Genomic DNA, 12,528 nt, shown 5'->3' on the forward strand with positions numbered 1-12,528 from the left:
ACTAATTTCGCAAGATATCATGAGGATAGGCAAAATCCATTCCCATCATCATCCAAGTACAGTCATCTCGCACGTTGTCTGGCAACCATCGCAGTGGCGTATCGACAGGAAAACCTTCATTGGTCTGCATTGGTGGTGATTCGTTGGATAATATTGTACCGTTTGGATCCGTTCCCAACTGATTTGGCTCGTATATAGCTGGATAGCTCAGAAAATGATTAGATAGTCCGTTTGAACAGGTTAAATTCCTACCCGTACTGTTGACCGGAGTTTGGTATTGGGCATTAGGCACCAGAAAAGGCGGCCTGCTGCTGACAGGAAGGGATGGAGGTACTGCCAGTTGCGGTGCGCTTTGGTGTTGATGTGGCTCGTGATTCGAAGACTGAGGTGAGTTTAGGGATTGGGGAGTTTTGGATAGTCGATTGTTCCTTTCTTCACAATGGCCTTTACTCATCGCCTGGTTGTCATTGCGCAGACATTTTTCAATAATTTCGACGCATTTAAGAGTAGACGGAGTGCTGTGAGCATTTCGGAGAACTTCCATGCTGAATGCCAATCTAGCATTTGCAGCTTCTGCCTCTTCGCCTTCACACTGTTTGAGATCCAAGATATTGACTGTGGCACCGACAAAAACAGTATATGTCTCGAGATATGTGAGCACTCTGAACCCGAAGCGTCGGACGTGTAATGTTAGTAGACGGTCAATCATCTCTGCCGCCTTTGTTGCCGTTGCCCTCGCGGTCGAATCTTTGGATCGATATGGGCGACAGAGTAAAATGATGGTAGCATGATAGAGAAGATTGAGCAGAAGAATATGGAGAGGAGGGCATGATATGATCCGGTCATTTTCAGCGATGTATAGATGAGAGGGAAGAGCTTTGGACCAGCTTTCGAGTTTAGCCATGATCCGATCTAAATAGCCGTTCAGATGGCTTTGACCGGCGTGATGTGGTCGGGAATACAATGTGTCCAGCACGTCATCGATTATGATGCAAAGAGTGCAATAAGCGGAAAATCGACTGTTGGTGTATGACCTTTGAGATATGCACCCTACATCTGAAGGAATCGAGGAGCTAAAATGAGGGTACCATTTTTCGTTTTCTGGTTCTTCATCAAGCCAGGTCTCCGGGCTAGGAACGGGCATCGTTTCATGTATGGTTGGCGCTCGACCGAGACAGAGACTCATTGTCTTATCCCAGGTATAGCAGCTCCAAAAGATCTGTTGGCGAAGAGCTAGATCTTCCAGTGAAAACTGGCCCTCAAGATGACTCAGGGATTTTGTATGGATATGGATTCCGAGATCGCGCATCATACGGAATGCCATGCCTGAGAACAGCCATCCTTGGGATGTTCGTCCTGCAGCGCATTCCCTTGCTGATAGAATCAATAACCCTTGTAAGGTCGGGATGGATGATCCTCGATCAATCTCCTCAGCTAGGTCATTGAGTGCCTTTTTGGCAAAATATGCGCTGAGATCGGACGCGTCTTGTCGATCTGAGAAACGAGCGGCTTGGGCCAGCGTACAGTTGAGAAGGAAGACTGTCACATATGATCCTGAATGAATAAGGTCACCTATTTGGCGAATATGTCAGTTATGATACAGTTTTCTTTTTTAGAGGTCAGGGAAGCAAGCTGACGCATAAATATTCTCCGGCACAGAACGAGATGGAGATGATGCGGCCAGCACCAATACACATCCAAAAGCTCACTGACTAGCTCTTGTGAGATATCTGTTGTGAATATTGATCCCCAATCTGTTTGTGGACTTGTTCCTCCTGGAGATGGATCTTTGTGGATAGCGGATCGGTATCGTATAGCTTCGGATAGTTCTCTCTCTGCAGCACCGGATTCACAAATCTGCGCCGGCTGTAGATGATAGTGACTTGTCCGCCCATAAAAGTAGATACGTCCATCTTCCCCGACAGTTGTTTCATTGAGCAGCTCGGTAACCTCATCCTCGGATGAGTCGTCCACCTCAACATTGGCAGCGGCCTGAGCGTCAGCTCCATCCCGGTGGAAACTACCATTGGGATTTGCCTGCGAGGCTCTGCGAGGTTTGGACAACGCGTTACTGTTGCTAAAGTACTTTTCTAAAAGCTGTGATTTCTCTTCATTTGTGGCAGCATCGTGCAGCTGTTTCAATATGGCCTCTTGGGATTTCAGACGATCTTGGAGACCTAACGCATACGTGACAGACGGAGCCCTATAATCAATTTATTGCCAGTGTTAGCGAAAGGCCTCAAGCTTTGAGCTTTTCATGATGGCTTGCAGGTATTGGGGGTTTATCAAAACACTGACTTGTCAAAGTAACAGGTCTCGTTGTTTGCTAGACATCGATCACAGGTAGGCAAATTTCCATTGCATCGAGCTTTGCGGCGTCTACAATTAGCACAGGCAAATCCATATTTGCGGGCCTGGCGGTTTCTCCTTCTTTGGGTAGTGGTGCGGCGCGCCGTCAGATTGTCGTTGGGTTTGGCTGGGGTCGTTTGGTTCGACTGAGAGGCCATCACTGTGTGGATTGTGAATGCAACCCTTGATTCCTGGATAGTATTCTGCCCGCAGGCACATCGAGGATATTGCACTAGGCAACTCTACGAGCGGACTTGCGCGGTCCCCCGCGTTTTCTTCCCCGCCGTTTGTTCCCCCCCGAAACTCTACTAGAATGCACGCCTTTGAGAAAGACCGCGGTGGCGCGCAAGCCGTATGCTACAACTCCCGGTATTTGACTTATATCTTTATATTCCATCATTTCCTAGTCTAGAGCGGCTATAAAACAAGAGACAGCCAATTGCGGCCCTCGAGTGACATTTACTCTACCCGGTCCGTGACAACGATTCAAGGTGTGCACCAAGCTTTTAGGCTGCATTCTGACCGGAGCAAACCTTACCGAGATGGCTATGGAGCAAGACAGACATAACAACGATAGTGGATTGGTTCTAACGGCCATGACTCTGACTCTGTTCGACGGGGCAAAATGCGGGGCTACCTGATCCTTGTGATAGAATGCCCCCGTGAGCATGGCGTCTATCCGGGGTAGAGTAAAGGCCCAAATGCGGGGTCACTGAAATTAAGATCCTTCGGGCTGATTGACGTCACAGTATGAGCGGCATCTCTCCGGAATTAGTGTCTGGCGAATGCAGAAGAGGGGGGTTATTGTGAGCAGGTGTCAGACGACCGTGTATCGGATATCACCAAGATTAGGGATCTGCAGGAATCCAAAACCTGAAATTAATGAGTGAACATCAGCAGTTGTGGAGAAGGAAAGGCCAACACTGAACAGCCACTAACATACACCAGTACAATATTAATATCTGTTTTCAGGGCGACGAAAAAGCGGATCTTACTGCGGAAATTCGGAGTCAAGAAAAATATCTGCTACTATGGCTGAAGACCAAAAGATTGACCAGACAGTGAAGTGGCTGCTTGGCTTCTATTCACAATTGTCAGAACTGAATGTTTCGCCACTCAACATAGGCCTGCGCAAAGGATTGCGATTGTTGGCAGCCAAGAATATGTTACAGTATACGGTATCTTCCTGCACCAAATTTCGATGTCCAATATAAAATGATTGACAGTCACTAACATATTGTGTTGTTCACTATAGCAAGATAACTTGGGCAATATCTATGTCAGCCGTGCAGGCCGCGATGCTGAGCTGGCGCCGATAGGAATCTGCTTTCCACTTGACGCATCCATATCGCCCGCAGCATTTGAAGGGGCGCTAAGAACGTTTCTCTGGCTACAAAATCGGAGCCTGGCATGTGGTATCACTCTGATCGGGTGGTCATCTCCAGGAGGAAAAATACTAGGACAAGAGACATGGCACAGTTTAGCCTGTGCGGACACGTTTTATTTGCGGCATGCCGATCTTCGCCAATTTTCTGCCATGCCTGGAGTTGAGAATTTCAGCATGTCCGCGCTGTTTGAGATTGAAGAGTCTCAACTCAAGCCACTAACGGTATGCGGCAGTCCTGTTCTTGTTCAGAAAGCACTGGAGTCGGCCCATGAAGAAGTCAAAAGCAACTCGCAGATATTCGCTCCAGGTAGAGCTCCCAAAGTCAAGATTGAGGGCAAAGGAGCAGCCTCAATGGGAGCCAAGGCAATTGAAGTATACAATGAATACGTAGTTGCTCTTTTTGATAATTTCGACTAGATAATTATACAATTGTTGGTCATAACGATCCATAAGGTTCAGGTAAGGAGTCTATGCATGGTTGCCATCGGAAGACTTCATCGTGAATTTTGCATGTATTGGAATGCCGCTGAAATACTTCTTGAGTAATAGCGTATGCTCTTTTGTCGACTATCGTAGCTGCAGATCTGCTTCCCCACTTTGGACGGAGAGTTTCCGGTGGTGCCCATCCGCCCCAGGCCTTTCTCCAAATATTCACATGATATTTAGTTGAGCGGATTTTATGACATATAACAATGTTCATTGCTTTTCACTGCGCCGAATTTCCATTTCTAACCCCCATCTAAAATCTGTTAAATATTTTTACACTGCTTTCATGAAATATGGCTTCATCAGTGAGGGCGACTGGTCAACTACAGAATGGCCATTCCACCATATTCTATGAGCAAGAGGGAAATCAGGATGGGCCAGCAATTCTGGGAATCCATGGACTGGGCGGTACCACCAACTTTTTCCAACCGATTGTCTCATCATTTCGCGATTACAATGTGGTTCGCTTCGACCTCAGTGGCCATGGTAGAAGTGTTCAAGATGCAAATACCAGAACTAGCATGGCAACCTACGTTGAAGACGCAGAAGGTCAGTTCCAATTTCAAGAGAGGAAATAATTATCTTATGAAAGTGTACAATTTGGAATATATATTCATAGTTAGCTAACTGTTCATTGAGCAGCCATAATAAGACGCTTTGGCTTGAAGGATGTGACAGTGTTGGGGCACTCTCTAGGAGGCCTTATCGCGTTGCACTTGGCGGCAAAACTCCCTGAGACCGTTACTCGTCTTGTTCTCTATGGTCCAGTCAAGCCGCCGCCTGAAGCTGGTCAGAACGGACTTCGAGCCCGTGCGAAAACTGTCCGCGATTCTGGAATGGTTGCAGTGGCTGATACCGTTATTGGAGCATCGCTGTCTCCTACAACCCTCAAGACCCGTCCAGAACTCGTCGGGTTTGCCCGAGAGTTGCTTTCTCGACAGCAGCCAGAAGGTTATGCGCTTGCCTGTGAAGCTCTTGCAGAGAGCACCGAGCCAGACTGGAGCAGGATCACTGCCAAAGTTGTCATTGTGGGTGGTTCTGATGACAAGGTTTCTTCCCCGGCCACAGTGGAGTCGGTCGCGTCTAACTTCACCTCGACAAAGAGAGAGGTCATATCATTTGAGGATGCAGGCCATTGGCATACTTTGGAAAACCCCACAGGATGCATTCAGGCGATAGAAAAGGTCTTTAAACTGTAGAGATAGCCAAGCTTAGTCCCTAAAACTATTTGGATCGTGAACCTCACAATAGGTACTGAATGAGTAACGGCACATAGACTCTTCGAATACTTCCTTCAGGCCGATTAACCCGATTTCCATATGATACATATGCAGATCTATCTTATGTACCCCAAATCTCCAAGGCACACGGCACCCAAGAAAACAGCTGATGTGAGGTGGCATTTACCTGCCATTGGTGCCATTGGCGCCCTTCGTCTCTTCGTTTGTCTGACGATCCAAAGAAAAGTCCTCTCCTTTAAATGGTTTCAGCCCAGCAGTTACCCTCATGCCCGCAGCGCAAGAGCTCCAGTCGAGACCAGGGCCACCAATTGCTTTCGCCGTTGTCAAATGACTCCAAGCTTGATCAATGATGGGTGTAGGTGTTGAAGTTTCTATTCCCAGCCGGCGAATAAAATCTGCATCTTTCATACCCCCTGGCAGAGTAAAACCTGTTCGACCGCTGAAACTACCATCTCGAATCTTTTTCCCGTAATTCACCCAAGCCGGCGCTGGGAACCATTGCTCTGTGTATGCTATCAGTCCCTTATATCCGACTATGAAGTGTGAAAAGTAGCAGACGGAGGGTAACTAACGGATAAAGTCGTAGAACAAGTTGACGTCAAACCCGGTTTTCTCTGCTAGGGTGAAGCTCTCGGAAAGGAGTTCAATGGTTCCCAGTATGCAATTGTTACCGAGAATCTTCAACAATGCTCCGTCTGACGTCTTGACGCCACAATCAATGACTCCTTTCCCAATTGCGGGCACAATGTACTCCTTGATTTTCTCCCGTGAGTCATCGTTGCCAGATAACGCAATCAGCAAACCAGCCGACTTCGCAGCCGCTGGAGGCCCAAACACTGGACACGACAAGAAGTGAACGCCGTGCTTCTGCGCTTCTTCATAGAGCGCTTGTGACGTCGGTGGGAAAAGAGTTGAATGGTCAACATAGATGGCATCGGTCTTGTTTGCGGCAAATAGTTCTTTGTAGACCAAGAGCGCCACTTCGTCGTTGGCCAAGCAGCCATGGACGATATCACAAGACAATGCGAGCTCTTTTAAGGAGCTAGCAGCCTGACAATGCCCCTTCGCCAGAGCCTCGGCTTTCTCAGGAGTACGATTCCACACATGAATTTTGGGCAATCCGTGCTCAGCCGCGTAGGTTGACAAATTAGCGGCCATATTGATGCCCATATTACCCAGGCCAACAAATCCAAAGGAATAAGACTTGGACGCCATTTCGAGGTTTGGTTCCTGGCTACGTTTCCGAAGCGAAGTGAAGAATGGGAAAACACGAATAGGTTTTTGTTCGTTGAGAAGGTGAAATATCGTTTGCTAAATATGTGACCCTCAGCAGCTCAGCCCACTAGTTCATATTTTTGTAATGAGGTCGTATCATTTCCAAGTCCACTCTACGAGGATGGCATGGGTTCTCTGATAGCCGTACACCTCTTCGTGGGGGCAAAAGCAGTCCCCGCACCGGCATCTCTCCGCCGAGCACCAGCCTACGGATGATACCAAGGTAAACCCCTCAACTAGTTTAAATTCATGAACGGTAGTGATATCTAAATTGGTTCTAGTTGAAACCTGATTAACTCAGGTTGGAGGGATTCGTGGAGGCATTTCTCCCTACTTGCCGGCTTGTCCCCGCTTGCTCAACCACAGGTTCCGTTGCCACTCCATGATCAAGGAACGTATATCAGAGACGCTACTGATAACCCCTCTGAAGGTTGACATATAACTTTCGCAACGATTGAGAGCCATTTTACCTGTACATTCCAACCAAACAAAGCATCTCTTTGATGATGACCTCTATGAACGGTGCTAACGGCAACGCCGTCCAACACTACAAACCCACGCCAGCCGATATTGAGATAAGCAACCACAAGCCCGATGATCCCGCCAAAATACTGTTCAAGAATGTGAATATCTTGGATTCAACGGGAAAGGAACCATATCTCGGCGATGTTCTAATCGAGGGTGAACGCATTGTGCAGGTTGGAAAAGTGTCGGAAGATGTCCTCTCATCACCAGACACTTTCATCATCGACGGACAGGGCAAGAAAACACTCATGTCCGGACTATGTGATGCGCACACACATCTCAGCTGGAATAACTCCCCGACTCTTGATGGGCTTGTCAGTCTACCTCTCGAGGAGCATGTCTTGCACACAGCGCTTTCCGCCAAAACGTATCTGGATTGCGGTTATACCATGTGTTTTGGAGCTGCTTCAGCGCAGCCTAGACTGGATGTATGTATCAAAGGCGCAATAAAGAAGGACATGATTCCTGGACCTCGCACCCTGTCTAACTCCCAAGAAATCTCAACCACCGGTGGTGCCATTGTCCCCAGTATCACCAAGTTCGCCGATGGGGTGGATGAGATGCGACGAGTAGTTCGGGAATTCCTAGCCCTCGGCATTGACAACATCAAGCTCAGCATGACGGGCGACTACATCCACGAATTTATGGGATCTGAGGAGACATACTTTACGATGGAAGAGACCAAGGCGGCCGTCGAAGAAGCCCACAACCGTGGTAAGCGTGTCTGTGCACATGCCAGAAGCAGCGAATCAATCAAGCTTTGTGCCAAGACTGGAGTGGACGTCATATATCATGCTTCTTTCGTCGACCAGGCAGGTCTAGATCTCTTGGAGCAAATCAAGGATCGTGTGTTTGTCGCTCCTGCGATCAACTTTCCTCTGACTTCGTGCACCGGCGAGGCAACACCATACGGATTGACCCCTGAGATGGCGGCTAAGAAGGGACTCAAGCGCGAAGTTGAGATCGCCTCTCGAGCTATGAGTGAGATGCGCAAGAGGGGCATCAAGGTCCTTCCTGGTGGAGACTTTGGTTTTGCATGGTCCCCACACGGAACCTATGCTAGAGACCTAGCGCACTTTGTGAATCTATTTGGGTTTTCCTCTATGGAGTCAATCATTGCGGCCACAGCCTGGGGTGGTGAGATAATGGGCCATCCTGAAGAGCTCGGAAAAGTTCTTCCGGGATACTACGCGGATGTGATTTTGATCGACGGTAATCCGCTCGAGGACATTGAAATCTTCCAGGACACGAAGCGAATACACACCATTGTCATCAATGGCCATATCCACAAGAATATTTCCGGGAACGATCAACTACCAAGAGTGATCAAACCCACAATGTTGCCGGTGATGAGGGATGATGGAACGGTCGACTGGAAGTTGGAAGAGCGACTTGCAAATGCAGCCTTGACATCGCATGCCTAAAGCAGAACCAAGTATTATTTTCTGTCAATCTTGCGTGTAATTCTTATGTTCATATTGCATCTTCGATCATTTTCAGAACGTTTTCGTTTGTTAGTGACCTGGTTTCTTGCATACCGTAAGAATGGTAGCAAATGAAACTGTAATATAGATTTGTATGCTGGTGATCGACTGGCACTCAGTAATTCAAGAAACTAACATTGATCATATTTCAACCTCTCAGCGATACTGCTAGCAGAAGGGCAACCGATTGAGCGAAAACTTATCACTGTCAACCGTTTTGGGTATACATTTATAAGCAGACATGCGAAACTCGGTACTATACTACAGACGGCCTTGTATGCCAGAATTTTAACGGACTTAGTATGAATAGAAACAGAGCTAAGTACGGGTAGATACATGTATTTCCAAATATTACTCGCAGTGTTGAACTTCTGCTTTCTCCGAATCTTTACCGTCCAGCTCACTCTGGTCCTCCAGATGATAGCGAGAGGGTCGTTTCACAGATACTGCTTCATCGTACCGGAAAACCAAAGGGTCGTGGTTTTCGCGAAAGAATTTATCAATATCCTCGAGGGTTCGATTGGATGTCTCAGGATATAAGAAATATATAGTCGGAATAAAAACGGCATTGCAAACGGCCCAAATAATATAGAACCGCCATCGAATGGAGCTAATCCCTATGGGAGTAATTTGAACAACTATTCACATGATTAGACTATTTGTTTTAGTTCCACAGAGCGGAAGGAGTCACTTGCCCATGAAGTTAAAAGCCCAGCTTGTAGCAGTGCTGAGCGCAACCCCTTTGGTGCGCATGGCCAATGAGTTGATTTCTGTTGGATAAAGATATGGTATTCCCTGCCATCCAATGGCGAAGAAGACATAATAGAGGAAGAAAAATGCAATTGATGCCTTGGCAGCTTCGGTTTGGTGGGTCTCACTGGGGAGCTCTTTGATTCGAATGCAGATGCAGATCATAATATGTGAGAATCCTTGCCCTGCGGCGCCCACAATCATCATCTTCCGTCTACCCCAGCGCTCAATCAACGGAATTCCGAAGAAGCTCGCAATTAGATAGCTGATCGTATTCAGTGAAGTAATAAGTCGCGCCATAGTATTGGAAAGCCCCACAGAGGAAGTGAGTAGCGTAGGAAGATAATAACTGGTGACGTTGATACCAGTAAGTTCCTTCATAGCCAATGTAGCCATTGCAAGAATAAGTCGGCGGGTGGCACATGTTCCAGAGTGAGAGCGAGTCCGGTTTAGCAAGATATCCCAGAAACTTGGCTCATTTTCCCTTTCGAACGCGATCGCGCTCTCAATTCTCCGTGACTCTCTTGCCACATGGGGGTGGTCAGAGTGAACAGCTGCGAGATCAGCAATAATCTGTTGAGCCTCATCAACCCTTCCTTTGCTGATCAACCAGCGGGGAGATTCTGGAAGCCATGGCGTGGTAGCCCATATTATGAGTAAGAAGAGAAGTTGAAATGCAAGTGGGAATCTCCAGGCGAACGAGCCACCGACAAAGGCAAGGCCGAAGTTCAGCCAGTTACAAACGGAAAACCCAACAACACACATAATAAGCTGCAAGATTATGAGCTTGCCACGCATTTCTGCACTGGAGGTTTCACTCTGCCAGACTGGAGCTGTTGCACAGTTGAGCCCGTTTCCGAGTCCCGTGACTATGCGCCCGGCTATCATCACACTAATGGTAGAAGCAGCTGTTTGAAGACAGACACCTAGGATCATGATGCTTGTACCCAGCAATAGAGTCTTCTTTCGACCGAGCAACCCTCCAATGAACAAAGTTAGAACGGCGCCAAAGAACGATCCAACATCAAACAACGCGGATATTGTTCCGATGAGACTGGGGTTATTGACGAGGCCAAGGGTATTCAAGAAGTTGTCGGATACAACAACACCGCCTATAAATGTTAATGTATTTCTGCAAATACAGTAGAAAATAATTGGCTTGTTCTTACTGAAAACTCCTTGATCATACCCAAATAATGCCATATTCGTCGCGCACGCCACAGTCAACCAAAAAGTGAGCCACCCCCCAGTTAAACCAAAGTAGGGCTTCATGATTTACAGCAACAAACAATGAGATAGTGATGGAAAAATTAGCGAAGGAGCTGGAAAGTTTAGCAACGAAGAAACTAAAGCCAAATCCCAGCGTTGGTTCTCTCGAATACATTATTATAGAGACTAGACAGACGGGCAGAAGCTCCTTGACGCTTGGACCCCCACTCACGGAGACATGCCGGCCTTGACAGGGGCACTACGGCGCACCGCGGACAATGCCTATAGGATCATGTTCATGTCACATATTCGAATATGAGTACATAGGAGAGCCTCAAGTAATTGACAGCACCCCTCTCTGATGCTCATAGTGCTTTATGTGCCTTGACAAGATCCATGTAAGCTACATCCAGCCGGGAAGTCAGAAACTACATATAAAGTTAACCAAACCAACAGACGTGTCAAATGTCAAATCAAGATAAATTGATGCAGGTAAGAAAAATGATAGTGGCCAGAATGTATCTGAGTTCAAACCAGTTTGGCGAGCCAATTACAACTATAGTGTAACGTGTGCAATTTGCTAATTGAAGTTAAAAGGTCTTTCAAGGTCGGCACTATTTACTTCAGTGAATGGTTCCCTCAACTGTTTGGAGACAGGTTACCTTGACGTATTCTGGATCCATCGGTTTGGCTATACGCACCAATCGAAGAGATCATGCATGCTTTTTATGATCTCGTTATTTCAGACAAGATCCGTTATCTCGGAGCTCCATCAATGTGGACGTACCAATTCGCGATAATGCAAGCCTAGGCGGAGCAGAAGTAATGGACCAAATTTATTGCCATGCAAGTACGCAACATTAACAGACATCGACTGGATTACCTGGGTTGCTAATTGCTTTAAAAAATCGTTACAACCTGCTGTATCGCGAAGAAGAACGTGAGATGACTAAGTTCTGCAATGCAACTGACGCGACTGTTATACCGGTAATGAAGCGCCCTGGCTACATTCATCTACACTTCTATCGACTAATCCTGGTCTTTCTTATCTAGTGAGGTCCGCTTGCAGAAGATTAGCTTGCTCGTCCCCTGAATATCCGAGGGCCTTCTTCTGGCGGTAATAAAACCCTTCGAGCATGGGTGATGAGTCCAAAGAAATCATCAATCGAGTACATGACCTAACCAAGGAGAAGGGGTGGACTATGTCTCAAGTCACACTGGCATGGAAAATGAAGCGAGTGGCAAGCCCTATTATTGGCTTCAGCAGCGTCGCGAGAATCGATGATGCTCTCTCTGTGCGCGGGAAGAACTCACATAGGAAGAGGAGAAGTACTTGGAGGAGACCTACAAGCCAGTTGAGGTCGAGGCCCATTTTAGAGAAACATTTCCTTGTCTTCTCCCTGCAGAAGCTCATGGTTTTCTGTTCTGATCCCTGAGCCATGCCTTATCATTCTTTTGCCCGCTTTATTTACTTTTAGACATTGGAGATAGATAACAAATTCAACAAGAATTTAGATGATGACTACGTTACTGTGAAATACTGTGAATTGTGGCAGCGTGCCAATAACGGGTGCAGCCGGCCACGGCCTGTTATGGACTGTCCCATCTCGATGAAGATAGCGATGGAAAAGCTAGCACAGGGGATGGAAATCTTAACGAAGACGCTTAGGGATAACTCCCAACTTTGGTTCTCTCGAATTAATTATGACTGTTTAGATTATTATAGAGATATGGACGGCAGATGCGCCTTGACGCTTGGACACCCCCATTCACGGAGACATGCCGGCCCCGACAGCGGCGCCTCGGAGACCCTCCGCGTTCG

General features: G+C 47.2%; 6 protein-coding genes across 6 annotated transcripts; 3 read left to right on the top strand and 3 right to left on the bottom strand.

The window, feature by feature from the left end:
* Positions 1 to 284: 284 nt before the first annotated feature.
* N7510_009587 (fungal specific transcription factor domain-containing protein) lies at positions 285 to 2,507 on the bottom strand (the record flags this gene model as incomplete). Its single annotated transcript, XM_056981512.1, has 5 exons — positions 285 to 382; positions 451 to 1,572; positions 1,710 to 2,203; positions 2,299 to 2,326; positions 2,384 to 2,507. 5 exons carry the CDS (start codon positions 2,505 to 2,507, stop codon positions 285 to 287), a joined length of 1,866 nt encoding a protein of 621 aa, XP_056829348.1.
* A 1,379-nt stretch (positions 2,508 to 3,886) lies between these two features.
* Positions 3,887 to 5,421, top strand: N7510_009588 (alpha/beta fold hydrolase; the record flags this gene model as incomplete). The annotated part of the gene is made up of 3 exons (XM_056981513.1): positions 3,887 to 4,108; positions 4,552 to 4,771; positions 4,865 to 5,421. The coding sequence occupies 3 exons, from the start codon at positions 3,887 to 3,889 to the stop codon at positions 5,419 to 5,421; spliced, it is 999 nt and encodes a 332-aa protein (XP_056829349.1).
* Positions 5,422 to 5,625: 204 nt separating this feature from the next.
* On the bottom strand, positions 5,626 to 6,678 carry N7510_009589 (NAD(P)-dependent oxidoreductase; the record flags this gene model as incomplete). The annotated part of the gene is made up of 2 exons (XM_056981514.1): positions 5,626 to 5,966; positions 6,036 to 6,678. The coding sequence occupies 2 exons, from the start codon at positions 6,676 to 6,678 to the stop codon at positions 5,626 to 5,628; spliced, it is 984 nt and encodes a 327-aa protein (XP_056829350.1).
* A 575-nt stretch (positions 6,679 to 7,253) lies between these two features.
* On the top strand, positions 7,254 to 8,687 carry N7510_009590 (metal-dependent hydrolase family protein; the record flags this gene model as incomplete). Its single annotated transcript, XM_056981515.1, has 1 exon — positions 7,254 to 8,687. The coding sequence occupies one exon, from the start codon at positions 7,254 to 7,256 to the stop codon at positions 8,685 to 8,687; it is 1,434 nt and encodes a 477-aa protein (XP_056829351.1).
* Positions 8,688 to 9,434: 747 nt separating this feature from the next.
* On the bottom strand, positions 9,435 to 10,769 carry N7510_009591 (general substrate transporter; the record flags this gene model as incomplete). The annotated part of the gene is made up of 2 exons (XM_056981516.1): positions 9,435 to 10,609; positions 10,667 to 10,769. The coding sequence occupies 2 exons, from the start codon at positions 10,767 to 10,769 to the stop codon at positions 9,435 to 9,437; spliced, it is 1,278 nt and encodes a 425-aa protein (XP_056829352.1).
* A 781-nt stretch (positions 10,770 to 11,550) lies between these two features.
* Positions 11,551 to 11,759, top strand: N7510_009592 (uncharacterized protein; the record flags this gene model as incomplete). The annotated part of the gene is given in 2 exon segments (XM_056981517.1): positions 11,551 to 11,556; positions 11,574 to 11,759. 2 exon segments carry the CDS (start codon positions 11,551 to 11,553, stop codon positions 11,757 to 11,759), a joined length of 192 nt encoding a protein of 63 aa, XP_056829353.1.
* Between the last annotated feature and the right edge of the window lie 769 nt (positions 11,760 to 12,528).

Source organism: Penicillium lagena (assembly GCF_028827675.1).
Source record: "Penicillium lagena strain IBT 129212 chromosome Unknown utg000007l_segment0_segment0, whole genome shotgun sequence".
NCBI classification, from domain to species: domain Eukaryota; kingdom Fungi; phylum Ascomycota; class Eurotiomycetes; order Eurotiales; family Aspergillaceae; genus Penicillium; species Penicillium lagena.